Source organism: Schistocerca americana, chromosome 4, assembly GCF_021461395.2.
Source record: "Schistocerca americana isolate TAMUIC-IGC-003095 chromosome 4, iqSchAmer2.1, whole genome shotgun sequence".
In the NCBI taxonomy this organism is placed as follows: Eukaryota; Metazoa; Arthropoda; class Insecta; order Orthoptera; family Acrididae; genus Schistocerca; species Schistocerca americana.
Genome location: NC_060122.1, coordinates 818,429,668 through 818,446,239, shown reverse-complemented (window position 1 = coordinate 818,446,239; position 16,572 = coordinate 818,429,668). Strand labels below are relative to the sequence as shown.

Sequence of the window (16,572 nt, the reverse complement as noted above, 5' to 3'; positions counted from 1 at the left end):
GTAATGTGACCTGCTTAGGACTGTCAGTGTATTCAGTGTGGAAATAAAAATTTCAGTTTAGCTATTGGTTAACAAAATAAAAACACATGGAGTTTAGGGGTAATGTTGTAGCAGTATCAGTTCAGGAGGTGTGGAAACCTCGAATGCCACAAAGTGGTACTTGTTTTTAAAAAGATTTCACTTTAGCTTGTGGCTCGTCACCAGGCGCTTCAAGACTGAAGTTGCTGCTCAGTGACTTTAAGAGACATAAGAACTCCAAATGCTGCAAAATGTTGCTTGCTTTTAAAAAAAAGTGGTACTATATGAACTGAATATTTGTACTAAACACAGAGTCACACATATAGCAGATTACCAAGGACAATGAACTACATTTGAGTAATGGTCCTGCTCACAGATTTAATCTTTATGAAAGTTTCAAAAGAGTTTGTAGTTCACTGCAATAGAGAAATACACTTTTGATACAATGACTAATGTTTGAGCACGCATGTCTCATTAACTGAACAGTATGACCAATATACACTCATGTTCAGGGAAAACAGAACACCTTGATTCACTAGAGACAAGATGTTCATATTCACAGGGCCTGTACGTTAGTATGTTCTGCAGAAATGATTAGCATTTGAGCGATGTCAGCCCGCAATACTGATATCATGGTGCAACACCACCTACTGGTAAAATGTGCATGCTGCTCTTGTTGTTGCCATAAATCGAAGGTAATGACTCGAACAGATGTGCAGGATGCTTCGCAGATGTATCTGTGGACTGTACCATAAAAGCACTGAGTTTGAAAGGGGATGCATTATTTGCATGAGAGAATGTTTTGCATCCATCTGGGAAATTGCTGCTCATGTGGGATGACATGTTTCAGTAGTGCAACAAGTGCGTGTAGTATGGTTTGCAGAATGCCATAAACATGATGAGATGGGTCAGGTTGCGCCACCCAGGTTGTCACCCAAGATTGACACCTCATCCGAATGGCATTGCAGGACAGATCTGCATTCTCCTCAGTTCTGGTGCAACAGTGGGACAGTGAAACACATTGTACACTATCAGGGGTGGCAGTCCTCCACCATTTATTATGGCATGGGCTACTTGCACTTTGTCCACTTCTCTGCCTACCTTTGAGGAATGTGCAGAAACATGTTGGATGGCAATGGTGTATGAATGATGTCACTGGGGACAGGAATGGCAGCAGAAAGTGTTTTCAGACAAATTCAGGTTCTGTTTGTTTGAAAATGATGGCCACATTTTGGTTCGCCACAGACAGGGGGAGTGGCATCACAGTGACTGCATTTGCACAAGACATACAGTGCCATCATGAGTCCTTATAATGTGGCATGCTAATGGGTACAACACAGTTGGTGCATGTCAAAGGCACTGCAACAAATGTGACCTACGTGAATGACATCCTGTGACCTGTAGCGATACCCTTTCTGCACAACACCACATATGCCACTTTTCTGCAGGGCAATGCATGACTACATGTTGCTGCATGACTACATGCCGTTTTGGTGCCACAGGACGTCATCCTTTTGCATTGGCCCTCCAGATCGCCAGACTTGTCACCAGTCAAAACTGTGTAGGATATGGTGAAACAATGGGTGCAGCGCTGTGTGACCCAGTGCCGACCACCACAGATGAACTTCAGAACTAGGTGAATGTGGCATGGATGGTTACACCACTGGGCGCCATTCACACCTTATATTTGTCGATGCCATTATGCATGGAGCAAGTTACCAGGGCCCATGGTGGACCCTTGTGCCTTCTAGGCAACAGTACACATGCTGAACTGAGGTGACTGAAATGCTTATCATTTCTGCAGAACATTCTCATGAACATGTCTTATGAAGATGAACGTCCTGTCTCTAGTCATACAAGGTGTTCTCCTTTTTCTGAACGTGAATGTAGATTCATAGTATGCACTGCAGTTCTTATAATGCTTAACATAAAGTCACATGACAGCAATCACTTCGGCTAATAATTTGGTCCCCATATTCATAAAATGGTGGAAGTGACAAGTAGCCACAGCCCATTCAACTTGTCTTACAAATAGTCCTCTTTCTTTTGAATAGGCAATTGCAGACAAAGAATAAGTAATAAAACTGCATCAAGAATTTTAAGGATATTACTGTAATTTTGTAAAATTCATGTTTTAAAAAGTTAAGTAAGACAAAAGAACAGTGGAGATAAATTATCAGAATGAAACTATACAATTGGAAAATTGGTTAGTTTCATGTTCTATAGATCATAGTTATAATAAATGTACCCGCATAGAACATGCCATTTACACACACACACACACACACACACACACACACATATTTGTATTGTTTGATGACATTTTATGTCCTTTTGGTATGTCACAAGAACCATGATCCATGGATCTTGGATCTCACCTCTGTGGGGTGCTTTGAAAGTCTTATTAATACAGATAATCGTACCATAAGTGCAACAACATCTTAGAAGTACCTCTGGGTGACCAGTACCATATGGCTCCTGATTAGGGCCAGCAGCCTTTTGAGTAGTTGTAAGGTCAGTGTTCTGAAAGTGTCTGAGAATAGAGAGAAACTGCAATTCTTATAATAGCTAAGGATCTGCAGCTCTGCTACATGATTTAATGATGATGGCATCCACTTGGGCAAAATGTTCCGGTAGTAAAATACATCCCTATTTGAAGCTCCAGGCAGGGCTGCTCACAAGGATGTTTACATCAGGGGAAACAAAACTAGAGTTCTACAGGTCAGAGTGTCAATTCTTATAATAGCTAAGGATCTGCAGCTCTGCTACATGATTTAATGATGATGGCATCCACTTGGGCAAAATGTTCCGGTAGTAAAATACATCCCTATTTGAAGCTCCAGGCAGGGCTGCTCACAAGGATGTTTACATCAGGGGAAACAAAACTAGAGTTCTACAGGTCAGAGTGTCAAATATTAGAGCTCTTATTCAGATAGGCAGATTAGAAAATTAAAAAAGAGAAATAATAGGATGAAGTTACATATAGTGGGAATTAATGAAGTGCAGGACTTTTCGTCAGATGAGTACAGAACTATCAACATGAAACAAAATAGGAATAGTGCAGGATTAGGTCTAATAATGAACAAGAAAACTGGAATGCATGTGAGCTGCTGTGAACAGCATACTGAATACATTGTCATATCCAAGACAGACATAAAGCCACCACCCATCGTTTATATGACTACTAACTCCACTGGTGATGAGCAGTTTGAAGGAATGTACAATGATAAATTATTTAAATGATTAAAGGTGGTTTAATTTTGTTGGAAGATTTTGGTTGTAGGAAAAGGAAGAGAAGAAAAAATAGTAGGGGAATATGGTAGGGGGGAAGACACCGGTAGAATTTTGCACAGAACATAATTTAATTATTTGAAAACTTGGTTTAATTCACACAAAATAGAGAAAATTGCAGAGCAATCATTGGAAGCAGCTGGTTCCACAAAATATCTAGCAGTATGTTTATGGACTGATGTGAAGTGGAATGAGCACATAGAATTAATCAAGTGTAAGGCAGTCAAAGACTGAGATTCATTGAAGGAATTCTCAGCATATGTAGTCCATGAACAAAGGTGATAGCTTACAAAACACTTGTCCAAACAGTACTTGAATATTGCTCATCAGTATGAGATCTGCACGACATAGGACTGACAGATGAAGAGGAGAAGATCCAGGGAAGGGCAACATGTCTCATTATATCTTCATGTGATAAGTGCAAAAGTTTCATCAAGATGCTCAACCAGCTCCACCAACAGACACTGTAAGAGAGGCATTCTGCATCACATTAGGGTCTACTGTTGAAGTTCTGAGAACATAAATTTCTAGAAGAGTCAACCAATTTACAGTACTGCTTCCTTCTATGTGTATATCATGGAAAGATCATGAATATAAAATTAGGTAGATTTGAACCTGCACAGAGGCATAGCAGCAATCATCCTTCCCACACACCATATGTAACTGGAACAGGAAAAGGGGAAAGGGCACCAGTACACGAAGTATCCTCTGCCACACACTGTAAGATGATGTGGACACAGTGGAAGGTTTCAGATGCATAGTGGGGCAGAGAATTTGAAACCAGATTTTAAAATAGAGAAATATGCCAGGGATAAATGTGGACTCTGATCATAATTTATTGTTTGTGACCTTCAGATTAAATCTGAAGAAATAGCAGATACTCAAGTTAATTGATGTTAACTCTACATTTAAGAATTATGTAAGAAGCTTTTAAAGATAGAAGAGACATGGGGACAATGTAAGGGTTGAGATAGACACCATAATGATAGGGATGAGATCGTGAAACCAGATTTTAAACTTCAAACCATTTCCAGGGATAGATGTGGATTTGGCCATATTTATTGGTTATGAACTGTGGATGTAAACTGAAGAAAATGCAGGAAGGTGTGAATATCATCAAACCATCAGTTACTTAGTAAAGTTATGGTTGCAAAATACTGCCACACATTATTTACATAAAAATGGAAAGACCAGTAGATGCTAACCTCCGGGAAGATTAGCTTTGGTTTCAGGTAAATGCAGGATCGCCCAAGACAATACTGATACTATGATTTGTCTTAGAAGATAAAGTAGAGAAAAGCAAATTTATGTTTATAACATTTACAGACTTAGTGAAGTCTTATGACAGTTTTGATGGTTATACATTCTTTGAAATTCCAAAGATAGACGACATAAAATACAGGAAGTGAAATATTGTCCACAACTTGTAGGCTGCAGTTACTGGAGCTGAGGGAGATGAAATGGAGGTTTGAGTTGAGAAAGTAGTGAGATAGCATTGTAGTCTATCCCCAAATTGTTCAGTATGTAATGGAAACCAAGGAGAAATTTGGAGAAGGAATTGAAGTTCAGGAAGAAGAAATACAGACCGTGCAGTTTGCCAGTGACATTGTAATTCTTTCAGAGATAGTAAAGGATTTAAAAGATCAGTAAGTGGAATGAATTATATTTTGGAAAGAGATTATGGGGATAAACATTAACATAAGCAAAACTATGGTAATGAAATATAGTGTAGTTAAATAAGGCCATGGTGAGGATATTATTTTAAGAAAAAGATAAATTTGTTAATGTCAGATATAAATTATAATGTCACAAAGGCTTTTCTGAAAGTATTTGTCTGAAGTGTAATCTTGTATCAAAGTAAAATGTAGGTGTTAAACAGTTCAGATAAGGAAGTTGATGGGTCACTTCAGGGCTCCAAGGAACTGTCAGTTTGGTAATGGAGGTGAGTGTGGGGGCTGAAACTGGTAAATGGAGTCAAGGCTTGATTATGGTAAGCAGGTTCAAATGGATGCATGAAGCAATAATCATAATTATGCAGAGATAAGGGGCTTGTACAGGAGAGATTTGAATGAAGATCACCATCAAAATCTTCAGGTTGAAAACCATAACAACATGTTACTAAAGACCTTTATGGTTGTGTATTTCAATCACTTTAACCCAGATCTAGAATCAGCAGGGAATACTGAAAATCACTTCTCTGACTCACTCAGAGCTTACTGAAAGTAACATGCAGTGATTGTGTGCCTGCATAATACTTTTCCTAAACAAGAGACAAAATGGTATTATATTATATTAGAGATGCATTAAAGAACTGTTTGTAATTAAAATAAAAATTTGTTTGGCACAGATACTGAATGAAGGATGGTGCCATTATAAATAACTGTAAATTCTAGGATATAATATGATTATTTATGTCAATAAAGATTAACATCCAAAGAACAGAATGGTGCATTAAGCAGAAGAAAACTTTCATACAAATTTGGTCATCTGAGTGTTAATGAATAAACACACACACACACACACACACACACACACACACACACACACACACACACTTAGAGCTGCAGTCCAACTTCTATTGGAGGAAGTTTGTGATTTTTGGCTGTGGAAGGATATGTGGGTTGGGTGGAGGGAGGGAGGTATTTAGGATTGATTTTGTCAGTGTGGAGTAGATAGGTGTATTCAGCTGATGTGACTGGCTGTTACATGGTGAAGCAGGGGATAAATCAGGGGCTGCTAGAAGAAACATTGAAAAAGTAATGTGGATGAATATAAGTATGTTTGGATTGAGTATAAAGTACGAGAGATAGAGTAACGCTGGTGTGTGTGCATAAGGGTTGAATGGGATTGCTACAGGAGTTGAGGGTGAGGCAAGTTCCAGTTGAGATTGAGAACAAGGAGGTTATGGGCAAGAAGGATGAATTGAAGGGAGAGTTGTGAACTCCATGTATCATAAAAGTTGGTGTTGAGAGGTGAAGAAGAATACAGGAGGCAGAGTTTGTGAAGTAACTGTTAAAGTCAACTACATTGTTCTGATCAGTGTGTTCCGTTACTTGGTGGTAAGTCACCTTCCTTTAAATGGATGGTTCGTTGATGGTTATGTCCATGGGAATTCTGTGCTGTGCTGTTAGATGATGAAGCTGCTGTCGTAAGTGCCACTGCCTCTGATGAGGGAGGAAATGCCTGCTGCTGGCTCCAAAAGATTTTAATCTTGTCAAGAATCTTTCCAATTTTCAGTATTATAACACTACAAACTGCCACTGTGTTTTCTGAGCACATTACCTAAAATGCTTCATTTCGAAAATAGACCAGTAGTTCATCATTCCTTGGTCCTAATTGAACAGTATGATGACACATTTCCTACTACTGCACAGAAATCTTAAATTAGTTCTCCATTTTGTGACTTGTAAATCATAACTTCAAGTAATTTCTAACCTTCTTTCTGCATTGCCAGTGTAAAGGTGCCCATTTGCTTGTTAAGTTGAACACATGTAATTGGTATTTTATGTTTAATTTCTTTACTGTCAGTCAACTGTGATTATGCTGTCACTAGTAACATCTTTCACTATTTACGGACTTACGCTCCAAATCATTCTTGGGTATCTGTTTACTTCAAAGGCTTAATTTGTGTTGATTACAATGATACGTCATTTTCTCTTAAATAATAGCCACCTGTATGGTTAATCCAAGAGGAAGTTTATCCATACCTTACATATTCAGCACCAACATACTACTTTGAAATCTACAAAGAGAACTGCAAAAAAGAAAATCCATGAAGTCAGTGGAACATTGGAAGATATGTTTAAGTTTTAGCTATTGTTTCTATTCTTTCAAGGCCTTTTGTTGTAATTTAGATATTTGAGACCCAGAATACAAATTACTCAGGGATTATAGGATCAACTTGCTTTTCATATTATTCTGAGAATGACGTAATAGAACGTAAGAGAGAAAAGTAATTATATTGCCTCCAAAAGAATGGAAATAATTCATGCAGAAAACTGTAGACAACAAACTTTATATATCTCACAATTAAACTAAACTCCATCTGAACAGGCCTCAGAAGGCCCAACAGTACCAACCAATCGTTGTGTCATCCTCAGCCAATAGACGTCACCGAATGTGGATATGGAGGACTATGTAGTCAGCACACTGCTCTCCCGGCTGTAGCCAGTTTTAATGGTTGGAGCCACTACTTCTCCATCTAATAGCTTCTCAATTGGCCTCACAAGTGCTGAGTGCACCCTGCTTGTCACCAGCACTTGGTAGACACAGACGGTCACTCATCTGAGTGTTAGCCAAGCCCGACAGTGCTTAACTTTGGTGATCTGACAGAAACCAGTGTTACCACTGTGGCATCTCATCAATAGCTTCTTACTTATTTACTGTCATGATTCTATTACTTTCACAAGCTACAATTCTGCTTCCATGCATGTGTCTTAAAAACTGTTCACAGTTGCTATTTTTCAGCTTGACTTACTGTTTCTTTCATGCTTTGTTATTCCTACATTTCATGTTGGGGAATGTCAACTTGGTGAGGTATGTCAAAATTTTCAGGTTGAGTTGAAGAAAGGACATGTTCATTTGAAAGACAAAGACTATCTGTGTGTCCAGCTCTGTGACTGTATAGTTTTTTCCAAACAACGTTTCAGTAGATATCTGGCTAATAATATATTGTGTGCCAAAAATGAAATGTGTGAACGTGACTGGAAACTCAGAAATCTGTCTATTGCATAGAAAACTGGCAGGAAAGAAGGGGTATCCATTTTTGTGTAACAGAAACTGTAGAAGAAATATACAACAAGCATTAAATAATGTCTTTTTGTGTTTCTGTGTATGTGGGAGTGGGTGAGGGACACTTTATATCTGAGGATAATATTATATTCCATCCAATGGCCCCACTTTCTAATTTTTTTTTTTTTTAAATTATTTTTCCTTCCTTCTTCATGATTGATGTTCTCCACTGTATTGTTACTTTACAGTTGTCAGTACAGGAAAAATAGCAGGTATTAATAACTTCTCAGTTTTCCTCTCTTTGAAACTATTATTGTTTATTTATTGTCTTTGTGGTTTGCTATGTAGAGATAACATTTTACCAGGGGCATGTGATTTTTTTGAATTGTTCATAATGTACTTTTCATGTTACAGATCTTTTGACCTCTTGTGACTTTGTGTCTTAGTGCAGAATTCTCTGTTTTCTTCTTGTTCTTAAGTAATTTCTCTTATTGTGACTGCACTGTACAAAATACGGTGTTCACCTGAAATATGTTTTGTCTAGTTACAAATATTTCAAGTTTAGTTTAGGTTAGTTTACTTGTTTGCATGTTATGTGGATCACCTTTGTGACAACACAGTATGATGTAAAATGTGTCAGAATTTTTTTTATAAAGATTGCAGATAAATACAAATACAAATTGTAATGGAAGTGTGTCTACTTGCTCACTATTTACATAATTTTAATCTTAGTGTGTTATACAATTTCTCAAATGGAGCCCTAATGCAATAAGGTAGACATTTTGCTGTTCATTAAATTCATGTCAAAAGTTGAAGAAGTTATCAAGCAGAAATGATTTTGATTTGTTTTTAAAACTGTTTACATTATCTGGCAGCACCATCAGTTCACAAGCGGAGGGTATAGTCAAATACTTTTATGGAGTACTTTTTGTCTAAGTGTGGAATCGACCAGAAAATTATTCAGTAGAAAAGTTTCTTGATGGTACTGAATTTTTTTTTTTTAATTAACCTTGTGCTACTGGCTATACACTATATCCTTCTCATAGTTCATTCAAGCACTGTGCATTTTATGACATTATGCAGATATCTTCCAGGACATCGGTCTGTATCCATGACCCGTGTAGTTTAACTCAGGATCTTCAACATCTAAGAATGATAGCTGTAAATAGTGTAGTAGACCAAACATGAATTCTTAAATTGAAATTGGGAAAGTAATATCACACATAATCCAGCTGTGTTGGAAATTAATGTGGTCCAAACAGTATTGGCATCAGAACAGATTTAATGAAAAATAAGTGTATTTAAAAGAGACATAAATTGTACAGTGGGGAATACATTTCAGTTCATTGCAGCTTCTGTATGTTCATATTATATAGACATAGGCCATATATTCATAGTAACAGCAGACAAAATGCAATATAATGTGTGAAAGTTTAGAGCATAAAAAGGCTGCCTACAGTCTTCTCATGTGTTATGTCATTATATATAAAAACAAAGATGAGGTGACTTACCGAACAAAAGCGCTGGCAGGTCGATAGACACACAAACAAACACAAACATACACACAAAATTCAAGCTTTCGCAACAAACTGTTGCCTCATCAGGAAAGAGGGAAGGAGAGGGGAAGACGAAAGGAAGTGGGTTTTAAGGGAGAGGGTAAGGAGTCATTCCAATCCCGGGAGCGGAAAGACTTACCTTAGGGGGAAAAAGGGACAGGTATACACTCGCACACACGCACATATCCATCCACACATACAGACACAAGCAGCTCCCGGGATTGGAATGACTCCTTACCCTCTCCCTTAAAACCCACTTCCTTTCGTCTTCCCCTCTCCTCCCCTCTTTCCTGATGAGGCAACAGTTTGTTGCGAAAGCTTGAATTTTGTGTGTATGTTTGTGTTTGTTTGTGTGTCTATCGACCTGCCAGCGCTTTTGTTCGGTGAGTCACCTCATCTTTGTTTTTATATATAATTTTTCCCACGTGGAATGTTTCCTTCCATTACATGTATTATGTCATTTATCCATAGTCCACTAGTTTGTCATCTTGGTCTTTTTCCATATCTTAGATTGCAATAACATCCTAATTCCATCAAACATGTATTCAATGGCTATAGATTCAATCCACCTCCATTTAATTTTCATTATAGTTGTAATTACATTTTCCATTCCAGTGTGTTTGCTGATACTCCAATATGTTCCCTGATCCACCTCTTTGTTTGCCTGCCTCTCTTAGTACTCCTGGTGATGTGGAACATGAATAATTTAGGACCAGAGGTAACACCTCACCAAATAACTGAGTTGTTGATTCTTCGAAGGGCATATAAACAATACTGAGAACTATGCTAGCTTCCGACTACATCCTTCTTCAGTGCTAGAGTACACATACACAAACACACAGCTAATTGTACCAGATGATTACATTGTGCTGGAACTGCAGCTCAACTGGTGTGAGGTGTTGTGTCAGGTTCAATGCGCAAGGTGAGAGAGAAGGCTGGGAGTGGTGGTGGTGGGGGGGACTGGGGAATCATGGCTATGAGACAGACCCCAATTTAATCATGTTCCTTCCATACTAATGCTCCACCACTGTCTTGATGAACTACAGTGATTACATGACAAGAGGCATTCTGCCTGCCTCACTCTTCTGTGTACAAACTCTACCACACTGACTCCATCGCTGATATCCAGCACAACCTCAAATCCCAACTCAAATACTTAGACCAGTCTATAATCTCTCCCCAAATCCATCTCCCCCTCCCATGACCACCACCCACACACCCACCTTGTACATACTTCCCAAAATCCATAAACCTAACAATCCTGTGCACCCCATCGTAACTGCTTACTTTGCTCCCACCAAAAGAATCTCAGCTGTTGTTTATGAACACCTCCAACTGATTGCCTGCCCACTAGATTCACGTATCAAAGACATGTCTCTCAACCATCCCCACCCCTTTACTACATGGATCCCTACATACACTAGTGATGTCACTTGCCTACAGACCAGCATTCCCAATGTCCACAGTTGTGCCACTGTCAAACACCGTCACCCCAGCATTCTTCCAACTCCAAACTCTGTACCTCATTGCTTACACACCTAACTAACTACATCGGTATTATGAAAAGGATAGTTGCTACTCACCATATAGTGAAGATGCTGAGTTGCAGATAGGCACAACGAAAAAACTTCTCTTGGTATAGGAAGAGCAAAACTCCACCTACAGAATTGTCAGGAAAAAATGAAGGAACCAATATATTGTGTTAACATATTTTCTTTATTTTTTCCCAGTTTAAGGAACTTATTAACATATTATCTTTCTTTTTTCCCAATTTAAAAAAATGGCTCTGAAAACTATGGGACTTAACTTCTAAGGTCATCAGTCCCCTAGAACTTAGAACTACTTAAACCTAACTAACCTAAGGACTTCACACACATCCATGCCCGAGGCAGAATTCGAACCTGCGACCGTAGTGGTCACGCGTTTCCAGACTGTAGCGCCTAGAACCGCTCGGCCACCCCGGCCGGTTTTTCCCACTTTAAGGAACTCATACATTCATATGGCATTACTTTGGGGTTGTTGTAGCTTTCATTACTAATAACCTGTGTTTCTGGTTCATATTTAAATACGTAAATTCAGGGAGAGGACAAATGTATGGAAACACCAAAAACACAACACACGACCATGCCTAATTAAGTATAGGAAAACCGCTGGCATTCAAAACAGCTTCCAGTCATTTTGGAATGGATAAATTAAAGTCTCGTATGGCTTTCAAGAGAATCTTACATCTTTCTTCCTACAAAACAGTGGCCACCTCCAGGTGGTGATAAAGCAAGTGGATAGCAGTCACGCACCCTTCTCTCCAAAGTAGAGGCTCAGTAATATTAAGATGTGTCTGCGATGGCCAGGAGAGATGCGGCAGTTCACCCTCGTGCTCACAAAACCAGTCCTGGATGGTGCGAGCTGTGTGAACAGGGGCTCTGTCGTCTTGGAACACAGCATCACCATTGGAGAATCGACATTGTTCCATGGGATGGACCTGATCATCCAAAATGGTCACATATCTTTGGCAGCAAAGCAACACTGCAGAGTAACAATGGTGTCTGTGCAATACCATGATATGGCTGCCCAAATCACTGCCAGACCCCTATCATTTTTCACTCTTGTGAAGTAAACTCAACCAGAAGTTGAAAATAGTGTGAAACAAGACATATCTGACGAAATGCCATTCAACTATTTCTTAATATCCCAGACGTTCTGCAGTTCCCTACTTATGGGTCTCCTTTAATGTTGTTTTGGTGCTGACAGGGTTCATGAGTACAACATTTAGTTCTGCAGTAACTTTTAGTGACTTTTACAGCAGTTGCTCCCCTACTCTCCCGCAAGCCTCTTCTGTGACTATCTGTCACAGTCACTCAGCACACATTTTCATCCATGTTTTGGCTTAGAGGATTATGCTTTTTCCAGTTCTCCTGGATGCAGTGTGAATCTTTATATGGCATCTCTTGGAATGACAAATACTTCAGCTACCTTGGATATGTAAACACCTTCCATATGAGCACCAATAATTTGCCCACATTTGAATGCACTAAGCTGTGACATAATGCAATCACAACTACACAGAACACTGTTCTGACCTTGACTAATACTTGCAGTGTATTGAGGACATGTCCTGTTTATGATCAAATACAACGGTTCAACCTGCAGGCTTGCTTAGCATCTGCATTTATGTTCAAGCATCCATTTTTTAAAGTTTTTGCATATTTTTTCCCACACCCTGCAGATAACAAGATCTATGAATGCTTAGAATCCCACAACTTTACCCTTGATACACTAACCTCCCAGGGCAAAGAGTTTCATGTGACATGTAAACTGTGCTAAACTGTGGCGGAGCTATTTCCTGTTTCTGTGTGGGTCATATACTAACTGAACTCTCAAGTCACCAGTCGATACTGACATTTACCATACAGATTGTCTTTGTGTCAACTGTGAGACATTTAACTCAGTGGGCTGCAGTTTGAATTGGTGACCAGTCCATCCATATTCATTTACCATAGGAAGTGATCTATCAAAAATGTTACCTTATGGATACTAACAATGCGTGGTGTAAATAACAGAGTTGGAAATGGAGATCTGTTTCCAGAGCATTGGTTCATTTAATCTGAGCTGTTCTAGCTCGGATGCCTCTGCATGGGCAGGCAGGTACACATGAACAGTGATGGGCCAACAGATGAGTTAGACATTTGTGTGAGCTGCAAGTAGTTAATGGTACCTGTGCCCTTTTGGGCAAAGACAGAACAACTTGCCTTAATCCTTACTAAGTTGTCACGGGATTACATTTTTCAGTGACACATGCTTTTCCAATAGTGAGCACGAATTTTGGCATATGAATCTTTCATTTCATCCAGTGTAGGTCTTCCACAGGTTTCAGACCAGATGCAGAGAGATTCATGTGGATGTGGAACTGGCTGTCAGATTATGGTTATCTACATTATCAATGTACTATATGACACTACAAAATAATGTGACCAATAGGGAAGAGAGGCACCTCCAATGTGCAGATATCACTTGGTGACATCTGTTTGATTAGCTTACCAGTTGAATGCAGTTATGTTAAGTTCATCTGCAGAGTTTGACTGCATTTCCCACAGAGATTTCCTATTATTATGATACTGTTTTACTTTCAGCCACCAGCTCCTCCATCAGTTGCAGAACCCTGAAATTGTAATTAAGAGCAGACCATGAATTTTTCTTCATTTTGTCATGCAGTGATGGTGATGTATCATATTACTCTTTGATTGTCTGACTATCTTAGTTTTGAGATACCATTTGAGCCCATTAGCAATGCACATTATGTGTATCAATAGATCTTCCACCACTAAGCAGCACATTCTGTATATTGTAGTATTGAAACACTTCCCTGGAAAGATACTCCAGTGATATAACACTGAAACATCAGGATCAAGGAGCCTGGAAGTCTTGTCTCTTTTTCCAAACAATAGTGTACTGTGGAGAAGTCATTTTGTTACATAAGTGTCTTTTATCTACTACCTGTTTTCTTACAACAGTAATCTTGTGTAGGTCTAAAAACAAAATTCGGGATGATTTCTAGTGCGGGAAATTATTTAATGTATTTTGCTGTTAGAATTACAGTTTTTGCAGATAGCAGTTATAAAAATTGCAATTCATGTTTTACATTCCAAATTAGTCACTTTAATTATTAATTTAGTCACTTTTTTTTTGAGTGGGCTGCAAATCGTACTAAAGTAAAAATATTTATTTACTGAGTGTCATGTAGTAGAGTAATGAGTCATTGAAAAACTCATAAACTAGCTGTGAAGAATGATTGAGGGACTTCCCAAAAGCATCCTTCTACAATGCTCCTTTAAGCATTTATAATAAATACATAGTTGGAATATTTGGCCTTCTGCTCTATTTGTTTATTAGAACTCAAGTGTTCTCAATAAGATACAGTAAGTGTTTTCAGTGGGCTATTGCAGTTTTCTTCATTTGCATAGTATAACTGTACTACACTAAGAGACAAGTTTCATGTTTCTGTCAGTCATTATTAGTGTCTAACAACCATAAAAATTAATATTTCAGACAAGCCAAGCAAACCAGAAGGGCCAATTATTGTAAAAGATATCCGAAAGGATTCTGTGGTTCTCGAATGGAAACCCCCTGCAGATGATGGTGGCCTTGAGCTTTCTAAATACTCTGTTGAAAAATGTGATGTTGAAAAGATGGTGTGGATGAAGGTATGATGTTGCTCATAATAGATTTGAGAACTGAACTTACATTAGAAGAAGCATTATCTGTCAATTAATTGATTGATTATTATTAATTCAGGTTGCTGACGTAGAGAAAGATGTCTCGTCATATTGTGTACAACGTTTGAGAGAGGATTCAGAGTACATGTTCAGAATTATTGCTGAGAATCCAGTAGGAACATCAGAGCCACTTGAGAGTGACCCAGTCACCATTAGAAGCAAATTTGGTAAGCAATGAACTTCAGTCCCATTTAAATATTAAGATGCTTTAACGGAAGTACATTGTGTTCTAAATATTATGAACTGAAAAAAGAGCTTTGGAGGAGTCAATTATACTTACTAATGCTGCATATATGACATTATCAGAATATTATTTATGATCACATCACAAGTACCAATTTCAGTTGTGATCTATAAGGATGGTAGGATGTGGTGAAGAAGGTCTAGAAAAGGGGTAAAAGATAGAGCACAGTATTGTTATCAGTATTGCTATATAATGTTTCCTTTTTCCAATGTAAAAAACTCAATTTCAGGATATTGAGTTCTGAATGTCATCTTTGCATTTTCAGTATAATCTGTTATTTATTGTACTCAAATGCCATAAGCAAACAATCTGATATAGAAAAATCCACATTATCCATAAGGCTTAGGTTTTACATGGATTGTTTGTACTGTTGACTAAGCTTTATGGCTAAGCTGTATTATTTATGTGGGACCATTATGTGGGACCATTTTAGTGTTGACTGCCACACGGGATTAGCCGAACGGTCCAAGGCGCTGGAGTCGTGGACTGTGTAGCTGGTCCTGGCGGAGGTTTGAGTCCTCCCTCGGACATGGGTGTTAGGTTAAGTAGTGTGTAAGCTTAGGGACTGATGACCTTGGCAGTTAAGTCCCATAAGATTTCACACACATTTGAACTTTTTTTTTATTTTTTTATTTTTATTTTTTTTTAAGTGTTCACTGAGCCTCCTGACTTTGATTCTGTTTTGACACAATATGTAACATGTGTTATTACTTTATCTGAGGAAGCCAGGTTTATATCTGTCGAAACCTGAATAAACTTTTGACACAGTTCTGATTAGCTGTACAATTCCCATTTCATCCACAATTCAACAGATGCTGATTGCTGCCATGTTCAAGATTTCGGATTGTTTCCTTGTATTTGTCAGAGTCTGTGCAGCCAGTGGGCAAGGAATGGTACAAGGCTGTCTGAAGAGTAGTCGAATCATATGCACCAGCTGTCAATTCTATAACACTGTTGTGCACAATGTCAATGTTTCTGGAACAAGTGATTGTGGTCAACCTTCACAAAATCCATTGCTGATAGAATCAGGACTGAGATAAAATTCTGGATCTGATTGTAAACATTGTATATTTTCAAAAGATGATACACAAATGGCAACAGGCAAAGGTCAGTAGAGATTCATGCATCTGTGAAAAGATCTATGCATGAAGCATACAACAACCACCACCGTCATACCTCAGCAAAAGATCTGGCTGAGAACCCAAGAAAATACAGGTCCTTTGTAAAATTGCTAAGCAGATATAAGGCTTGCAACCAGTCACTCACTGACCAGTCCAGTATGGCAACCAAAGATAGCAAAATGAAAGCCAAAGTTTTAAATTCCACGTTTAAGAAATCGTTCATGCCAAAGAATGGTACAAACATACTGTCATTTGACCATTACACAGTGTCCTGTATGGATGACATAGTAAAAAGCATTCATGGCATGGAGAAACAACTGAAAGAGTTGAAAATGAATAAG

General features: G+C 38.5%; 1 protein-coding gene across 1 annotated transcript in view; it reads left to right on the top strand.

The window, feature by feature from the left end:
- LOC124613827 (titin) overlaps positions 1-16,572 on the top strand; it is a 524,266-nt gene that overhangs the window by 486,136 nt on the left and 21,558 nt on the right. The window contains exons 151-152 of the mRNA XM_047142550.1: positions 14,640-14,794; positions 14,886-15,033. Of these exons, the coding sequence (XP_046998506.1) occupies positions 14,640-14,794; positions 14,886-15,033 (303 nt within the window). The remainder of the gene's footprint in view (positions 1-14,639; positions 14,795-14,885; positions 15,034-16,572) is intronic.